This window comes from Hippocampus comes, unplaced genomic scaffold, assembly GCF_001891065.2.
Source record: "Hippocampus comes isolate QL1 unplaced genomic scaffold, H_comes_QL1_v1.1 scaffold295, whole genome shotgun sequence".
In the NCBI taxonomy this organism is placed as follows: domain Eukaryota; kingdom Metazoa; phylum Chordata; class Actinopteri; order Syngnathiformes; family Syngnathidae; genus Hippocampus; species Hippocampus comes.
The window spans coordinates 1,172,197-1,180,742 of NW_017804848.1; the positions used below are offsets into that span (position 1 = coordinate 1,172,197).

General features: G+C 61.4%; 1 protein-coding gene across 1 annotated transcript in view; it reads left to right on the forward strand.

Moving 5' to 3' along the window:
- Positions 1-8,546, forward strand: part of LOC109520309 (nesprin-1-like) — a 19,799-nt gene that overhangs the window by 10,393 nt on the left and 860 nt on the right. Inside the window, exons 12-29 of the mRNA XM_019877435.1 lie at positions 809-897; positions 1,638-1,722; positions 2,445-2,615; positions 3,115-3,288; positions 3,357-3,446; positions 3,671-3,864; positions 4,569-4,701; positions 4,757-4,984; positions 5,178-5,330; positions 5,507-5,683; positions 5,817-5,966; positions 6,049-6,204; positions 6,406-6,576; positions 6,648-6,781; positions 6,847-7,033; positions 7,120-7,302; positions 7,914-8,033; positions 8,407-8,544. Coding sequence (XP_019732994.1) covers positions 809-897; positions 1,638-1,722; positions 2,445-2,615; positions 3,115-3,288; positions 3,357-3,446; positions 3,671-3,864; positions 4,569-4,701; positions 4,757-4,984; positions 5,178-5,330; positions 5,507-5,683; positions 5,817-5,966; positions 6,049-6,204; positions 6,406-6,576; positions 6,648-6,781; positions 6,847-7,033; positions 7,120-7,302; positions 7,914-8,033; positions 8,407-8,544 — 2,733 coding nt within the window. The remainder of the gene's footprint in view (positions 1-808; positions 898-1,637; positions 1,723-2,444; positions 2,616-3,114; positions 3,289-3,356; positions 3,447-3,670; positions 3,865-4,568; positions 4,702-4,756; positions 4,985-5,177; positions 5,331-5,506; positions 5,684-5,816; positions 5,967-6,048; positions 6,205-6,405; positions 6,577-6,647; positions 6,782-6,846; positions 7,034-7,119; positions 7,303-7,913; positions 8,034-8,406; positions 8,545-8,546) is intronic.

Here is an 8,546-nt window from a genome sequence, read left to right on the forward strand (position 1 = left end):
AGGGCGGAGAGACCGCGCGGGAGGAGGAGGAGACGGCGGCCGAGGGACTTTGGTCCAAACTCGAGATCGTCAAGGCGCAGCTCTTCCACTTCCGGAGCCTTCTGCGGCACAAGCGGCCCACAGTGACCGAGGTACAGCCGGGGGGGGGATTTTATTGGACTAAACTAAAGCTAAGAAGCCGCGACCTATTTGACTTGGACATTTTCATTTTATAGACTGACTTTAACGTCATTGATTCATTTCATGCCCAAGAAATAATGTCGTCAATAAATGGCTCTTTGTGTCATTTACTTCCTGGTCGCGAGCGTACCGGAGCCCGTCCCCCGCCGTCTTCGGGCAGTCGGCGGGGGACACCCTGAACCGGTTGCGATCCAATCGCAGGGCACACCGAGACCAAAAACCGTCCGCGCTCGCACTCGCGCCGAGGCACACATTTGGAGTGTCCAATCAGCCTGCCGCGCGTGTTTTTGGAATGTGGGAGGAAAGCGGAGTACCCGGAGAAAACCCGCGCGGGCCCGAGAACAACATGTCGCCCATCCCGGCCCGCTTTGGGAGAGCGCTCGCTCGCCGCCGTCAAGTGTAAAGACGTCAATGAAACCGTCCGCGCTCGCACTCGCGCCGAGGCACACATTTGGAGTGTCCAATCAGCCTGCCGCGTGTGTTTTTGGAATGTGGGAGGAAAGCGGAGTACCCGGAGAAAACCCGCGCGGGCCCGAGAACAACATGTCGCCCATCCCGGCCCGCTTTGGGAGAGCGCTCGCTCGCCGCCGTCAAGTGTAAAGACGTCAATGGAGTTTTGTTTATTCAGGAGTCGGAGCGGCGGCCGAGCGAGCGGCGAGCTTCGACGCCGGCGGTCTCGTCGGGCCCAGGAGACGAAGAGCTGCCGCCGTCGCCACGGTAACACCCAATGTCATCCTCGTACCGTCGCGTTTTCTCGCCGTCGGCGTGCCTTGAAGAGCGGCTGCGATTCGCGACGGCGGGGCTCCGCGTATTCGCCCTTGGTGGCTTTCACCTATTGGGCCATTTTTGTGGGAGCCGCTCCCTCTCTCCCTCTCTCTCTCTCTCTCTCTCCCATTCATCGTGGAAGTGGCGTCTTATTTGCTGGATTTTTCTTTGCCCAGCGGGAAAAGACATTGAAAGCGCTTGAAATGAGCTTGAATTATTTGCCGACCTTGCCGAATGGCGTTTTCTTTTTCAAGCTGATATTTCCCCTTTGCTGTCCCCATCGATCAGGGACTCGGCTCAAACCTTTTCCTTGTGCGCAAAATGCACAAAAGCAAAAGTTCATGAGGATTTGCTTCGTAACATGCGTCAAGGTCGGTCGCAGACAATATTTGCCAAATGGGCCCACGCAATCCGTATGCTGTCTGCACGCGCCTCCCCCCCCCCGTTCTCGTCACATTCGAGAGCAGGAGGCGGACATTGCCGGATTTCGACAGTTTGAAGGTGATGAGCGTCATCTGTCGCTGTTAATTCATGCAATGATCAATTCGTTGTGGACGAATGTACGAATTTCCGATTGACTTCACATTGACGTGTCAGTTGAGGAGGCTGTCGCCGCGAGATGTTTCCTTTCGCGGCCCCGGCGGGAAAGCGGCGGGGCCCCAAGTGAAGCGTGAACGTTTTTTCCCCCGCAGGGGCTCTCCGGCTGAAGACGAAGCGACGCTCGGCAGCGGCTTCCTGGAGCCGGAAGACGACCGCGGGAGCCCGCCGCCTTCTCAGGTAGCGAGAGTGACAAGACTTCGCACTGCAAAACAGATCTTGATTAGCGACTCGCCACACATGCCCGCCCGCCTACAGTTAAGAGATCGAGCGTCCTTGCTTCGAGCTTTTTATTTGGTTTTGGGCGGGGGGGGCTCACTGCGCGTTTCCTGTCCAGGAGAGACAGAAAGCCAAAGACAAACATCGGGTACAATCTAATAATCAAGTCTGCTAGCTTCATGCTAACATACAAGGGGATATCCCATGGACAGGCTAGCGGAAATGAGCCGAGATGTCGTTGTCGTTCTGAGCCGTCAAACAACGGTGACACCTTATCACGCACGTCGGGAGCGGCGGCAATTACAAACGGAGCATCCGACGGGCACGTGTTTTCTCCATCGCCCGAGTTCGGTCGGGGGCCGCCTCTGCTTTTCATGAAATGAACCTCCAAATCCGGCATCGGCAGATCAAACGGGTTTTGGACGGTATGAAGTTGGACCGGGCTTTGAAACGATGCTCCAAGTAGTTGCCGAGCAATTAGCTCAGCGATCGCTCGTCGGCCGATCGCCCGATTGTCGCGCCGGCCGCGAAAACCCGCGCCAAAAACGGACGCTCGAAAATTGGCGACGGAGTGGGGAACGGGTGTCGTGGCGATCGAGCCGCCCCGACGGCGGAAAAGGTCAAGCGCCACAAACGACAGACAGAAAGTCTGACGCCGATTGTCCTTGCGCACGCAGGAAGAGGACGAGGACGAGGACGAGCGGGATCTGAGGAGCCCCGAGCACGCGCTGCGGCACTGCGAGCGTCTGGCCGGCAGCCTGCGCGATCTTCTGGCGGCGGGCCGGGAACGCTTAGAGCGCCGGCCGCGGCTCCGCTGCAGGAGCGAGCTACGAGGACAAGTCCGCGCTCACGCGGTCAGTGCACGCTCGCCTCCAACGGGGCACTAGTTCTTCCCTTTATCACGCTGGACTTGACCGCACATTCACCACCACCGAGAAAGCCAAACACACACACACACACGCAGCACCTTGACAGCAAAGTAAAGTCATGCCTGTTGCGCAGCAACAATCTCAACTTGATGCAGGCAAACTCATGAATGACAAGCACTCGTTGCCTGTGTGTGTGTGTGTATTTATATGGCACCCCTTCACCGGCTCCCTCTATATGTTCGAGGACATCAATAATCAGGACTTTACTTTGGAGTCAGCCAATCCTCCATTCAGTTTTCCCAGTTGCTCCAAAATGCCGCCGCTCACCTATTGACTGGTGCTCACGTAGCAGAGGTCGCCGTCCCTCTGGAAGACAACGTTTCCTTTTCTCTCATCGCGCCGACCGATTCGTCAGCACTCGCGTCCTTTCGGGAGCGCGTTCGGTATTCGGCAGAGCAAAGCGCAAAGCTTCTCCTTCCTCCAGGAGTTCTTCGGCTTCCTGCAGCAGCGCCTGCACGCCCTGATCTTCCTGGGCCAGAGACTTCCCGAGGGCGCCCTCCACGGGTGGGAGGACGCCACGCGTCCCCTGCGCGCCGAGGCGCTCTCGCTGCAGACGCGGGCGCTCGACCGAGGCGTCCGCATGGAGCAAGTCTTGCAGGTCGGGCTTTTTGGAAGGCCGCGGCCGCCTTTTCCCGCTCTCACTCGTGCAACTTGTTGCGCTGGCAGAGGTGGAGCGAGTGGGAGGACGACGCCGGCCGCTGCCGGTCGCTGCTGGCCAGCGCGGAGACGTCTCCTCGCCGGCCGCTCTCCGAGCAGGTGGGTCCGGTGAAGCGCCGCTTCCGCTTTCCGTCCGCCGCTCGCTCTTGTTTTCAAACGTCAGACGCGACGCCGCCGGCAAGCGCGTTTCGAGCCGTTCGCCGTTTCGGCGCGTTGTCCTCACGGAGCCGCCGCCATTTGTGTTCTCTGGCGCTCGGACCGGTTGCCCGCCCGGGGACGGTCGCGCCCCCTTTCCAATCTTAACGATCGGCACCTCGTTGCAGGACGCGTCTCGCTCTCCGGACGCCGTTGCGGCGCGGCTGGGCGCCACGCTGGAGGCGGGGCTTTGGCTGCACGGGGCCGGCTGCGTCGGCGTGGGCGGGGCCTGCCGGGACCTGGAGGCTCGCTGGACCAAACTGAAGGAACGGTCCCGGCGCCGAAAAGCGGATGACGAGAGCCGGAGAGAACTCGCCGACAGGTGACCGGCAAACCGCGAGGCCTTTCCTGTCCCGACGCGCCGGACGTGCGCCGTTGCTCTTCTTTTCCAAAATGTCCAAAGCGAGCCGTCGCTGAGCCTCATTGACTGGAGGCCGCCGCTTTCTTTGCATCGGCTCATCGGCTTCGCTTTCTTTGCGAATGATCTCAAAGTCAACTTGGATCCCGTGCCGCCATTGGCGAGCTAACGGCCAATCAGAGCGCGCCGACGGCTGGTACGAGTCATTCCAGTAAGTTGGCCGGCAACAAGAACGGCTCCATTTTGGATTTTATTATTTTTTTTCATGCGGGGATAACAAAAGTGGCCGGAAGGCCACAGGAAGCAAAATGTTCATCTCGGTGGGGGGCTGGCCCGGGGAGGAGCTCAGCGCCGCCCCTGCTTAGCCAGGCGGTCGAACCGAAGGCTCCCGCCGGCGCGAGTCCATCCAAACGAGAAGACAAAGAAGGCGGGCGCAAAATGATCACGGCAACTCAACAAACCAAGGCGGGCGGAGAGCCGCGGGAGCGAGACGGCGCGCGCCCACTCGGCGTCTCGCTCCCGCGTGTCAAAATAATCGCGAGTGCCGCGCAAGAGACTCCGCCCACGACTCGCACAGCCGACAAAGCAAAGGAGAAACCAAAAGAGCTTGGTGACGAGAGGGCCTTTCGTCCGTGCGCTGAATGTTGCCGTTTTGTCTCCACCGACAGCTTTGCGTCCGACTTTGCCGCGCTCACGGAGTGGATGGGCGGGGCCGGGCGGCTGACGGACAAGTGGCGGCTTCTGGCGGGCTCGGCCGCCGCGGACGGCGAGCGCAGGCGGGAAGAATTCGACCGCTCTGTGGTGAGTCTGGAGGCGTTTGCGATTTGCTCCGCGCTCATTGGTTGTCAACGGCCAGGCGCTGATGGAGGATCTCGAGGAGCGCGGCGGACTGAAAGCCGCCGTGGTCGGCGCCGCCCGCCGGCTGGCGGAGATGAGGGCGGCCGAGCCGGACTTCGGAGACGGCCCCGAGGACGGAGCGCCCCCGTGCGGAAGCGCCGAGCGGGATCTGGATCTGGCGCGCTTGGAGCGCGACTGGTCGTCTCTGCTGGCCGACGTCCCCGCGCTGCAGGGAGCCCTGCACCGGGTGAGCGGCCGCAAAAGCCACTTTGCCGTCCTCTTCGACTCGCGGGATCGGGACCGCACGACTGTCCGCGTTTTACGTTCGGCGTCGGGTCGACGATTTGACTTGATGCGAAGTGTTTTGCGAAGCGCTTTCACAACAGCGGCGATATCAATGGGCGCACGGTGTGTTGTGTGCTTGGGGGGCCTCCGCTCAGTGGTGGACGGAAACGTTGAGCCGGCGCGACGCGCTCCAGGAGCTGCGGCGGCGGCTCGCCGACTTGGAGGCCGGACTGGAAGAGCGCCGCAGTCACATGGACCCGAACGCATGCACCGCCGACGACCTCCGACTGCTTCTCAAGTACTATCAGGTGGGCGCGCGCGATGACTCACTCACTCAGCCATCTCTCGCGTGCCAATGGGCGGCCCGCGAGTCGTCGCGTCCCGCCTCCCGCGCCAAGTCGGCCGGCGTCGTCTCCGGCTTCCCCGAGACGTCGGCGTGAAAGTGACGTGAAAGTGACGTGCCGCGCTGCCGCTCTTCCGTCAGGAGTGTCGTGCGCAGATGTCGGCGCATCGGGCCACCCTGGACTACGCCGCCCGACCTTTGCCGACGCGCGCCGCCGAGGAGGACCAGCGGGGGCGCGACGACGCCAACCGGCTGGCGGAGGAGCAGGGAAGCCTCAGCCGGCGCTGGCTGATGAGGCAATCGACTCTCGACGTTGAGGTAGATGCGAGCGGCGGGCGTTCCGGCCCGTCAAAGGCGGCGGCCCGCTCGTCAAGTTCCCTCCGCGAATCCGGAAATCGAGGCGGCGAGGAGGACGTCGCAAAAACGCTCGCGTTGTCGTCGTCGGCATCAGATTGGCGAGCTGGAGGAGGACTTGAGGGTCAGGACGGAGCGAGAGAGCCGCCTGGAGCGCATCGACACCTGGATGGCGGACCACAAGCGGGAACTGGACTCGGCCCGGAAGCCCCGCAACCTGGCCCACCTTTGGCGCGACCCCCACACGGTTTCCAGTCACCCGCATCTTTTTTTAGCGCCTTGCAAAAGTCCCTTCAGAGGTGAGAGTGAAACGTTTCCGTGTCCGGCAGGACTTGGAGAAGCAAATCCAGGAGAGACAAGTTGAACTGCGAGAGATGGCGGAGCGGCACGGCCAGCGAGGGGGAGGAGGAGCCGGCGGAGGCGGCGCGGCCTTCGCGTGTCTCGTTGAGCGATCCGCGGCGGCGTGCGACCGGCTTGCCCAGCTGGTGAGAGACGCTAGGCTCAGGCCGCTTCTGGATGTCGGCCATCTTCGCGCTCTGATTTCCTTGTCGACATTTCAAGTCGTTAGTCGCTGCCTCGCACGCGCCCGCCCGATAGGGCCGCCGGCGTTCCGAAAGTTGCTTTGCGTCGAGCAGACCGGCCGGCGACTGACCCCGCCCCCCGTTTGCGACCGCGGTCGTTACCAGAACGAGGCGGCCCGTCGTGAGCTGTCAACGACGAGGCAGCTGCGGCTCGGCGTGGAGGAGCAAATTGAGGAGATGACGCGCAGACGGGTGAGGGCGTGCCAGATGGCGGATCTTCTCCGAGGTCCCGCCCTCTCGCTGCAGGCCCACAAAGACCTCCGACGTCAGCTGCAGGTAACCGCGGCCGGCCGGCGGATGCCACTCGCCGCATCGGGCTTGACGCGCCCCCGCCCCCCCCCCAACAGAGTCTTTGCGAGGACATGAAGGCTTCGGAGTCCGAGTGGGAGCGACTCCATCAGACCTTGGCCGCTCTCAAACAACGAGTACACCCGGATGCGGCCCACATGCTCGCGCAGCGCATCCACAGGCAAACTCGCAGGTGGGACAAGCTCACGCACGCTCACGCACGCACGCGCGCGCTTGTAACACATTGGTGTCCTGCAGCTGGTCGCAGGCGCGTTCTCGTTTGGAGCAGCAGCTCCAGGGCAGCCTCGTCCTCCAGACGTCGTGGGAGGCTCACGCCTCCAGCGCGGCCGTCTTGTGGGAGCGCGTGGCGGAGCTGAGGAAGGACGCGGCCTCCGTCCCCGGCGCGGATCGCGATGACCTCGACGAGGATTTACGCAGACTTCAAGTCAAGACGCGCGACAACGCCCAAAAAGTCTTTCGGGAGAAGGCCGCGCAAATCCGTCACGCGTTTTTTTTTTTGTTCCCGTTCAGACCCTGCAAGAAAGAGCGGATGCTCTGCAGCGCCACCTGCAGGAGGCGCTGGAGGACTCTCAGGACCTGATTGGCCGCCTGGAGCCCCCGCCGGCCGCTCTGGTCCAAGCGGAACGCAGGCTGCTGTCTCGCGCCGTCCTGCGGTTGGGACGCACGCTGGCCGCCAAGCGACGAGGCTTACAGGTCACGCGTGCTCGCAAAAGGACGTTTGGTGACCAAAATGCCGCCGTTTTTGTCACCAAATCATTTCTCGGCCACTGACCGTTTTCTGTTCCCCCGCGCGCCGTTGCTCTTGGCCGCGTCCGTTTTTGCTCGGCACGACAAACCGAGACGGGCGACCGCCGGCTGAATTTGAGCTGCAGTATTGAACGCGGGCCGCTGGAGGGCGCAATTGCTCGAGACATTCCACATGGCTGCCGAATGAAAATCGGAATTTGGGGCTTTGAGCGCCCGCCCACATTATTTGTCCGCTTGAAACTTCCACCTGCTCAGCTCATTCCGACCGAAACCATTTTTCAAAGTAAATGTTGGAATAATCTTCATTTTGCACTGCGCAAACAAAACCAAATCAATGACTCAACTTGAATGAACAACTGCACTGGGAAGGTTTGGAGGATTTTTTTTTTTCTTTCCCAAATGCGACGCGCACACTTAAGAATGAATCAGCTCAGCGTGTGGCCGCGTGCGTGTCAGTCAGTGTGTCGCGTGGTGGCACACAAATGAGCACGAGCACGTTTCCTTGATGGGAAGGTGTTTGTTTGTTTGTTTGTTTGTTTTTATTTGTTGCCGATCAGGAGGAGCTGCAGACGCTGCGGGAGGTCGTCAGCCTCCTGGAAGCTCTGGAGTGCGCCGTGGAGAGCTGGACGGAGCATCTGGACCGGGGGCAGCGCACGGCGCAGCCTGCCGACGTGCAGGTCGGTGCGTGGGAGGTCAAAGGGTCGAGGTCAGGCTGCACCTTGAAGGTCACCCAAAGTTTCCGCACAGCCGCTCAATTGCTCAGCGATCCTTGCGCAAGTGTCTCTGCAGGGGTTTTTCTTTGCGGTTTTGGGAGCCTTCGCCAAGACCGAGTTGGAAAAGCGATCAAGAGAATAGAAAGAAAAAAAAAAAGCCCACGAGAACCTGGCAACTTGATTTTGTTTGGCTCGATCACGGGCGCTTTGGTGGCATTCGTGCGCCGCCTCCCGCTTTGAATGCAATCGAAACGCGATGACTTCCCTCTGTTTCTCTTCCCCGTTGGGCTTTGACGACACAGTGAGTTTTTGTTGCGATTGTCCGATGTGTCGGCAGCGCGTCCTGCTGGACGCCGGCGCCGGCGCGGCCGACCTGGACGTCCTCAACGAGCTGTGCGGCGGCGTGACGCTGACCGAGGACGTCGCGCGACGCCTGCGGCGCCTCAACCGACGATGGGACCGCGCCTCCGCCCGAGC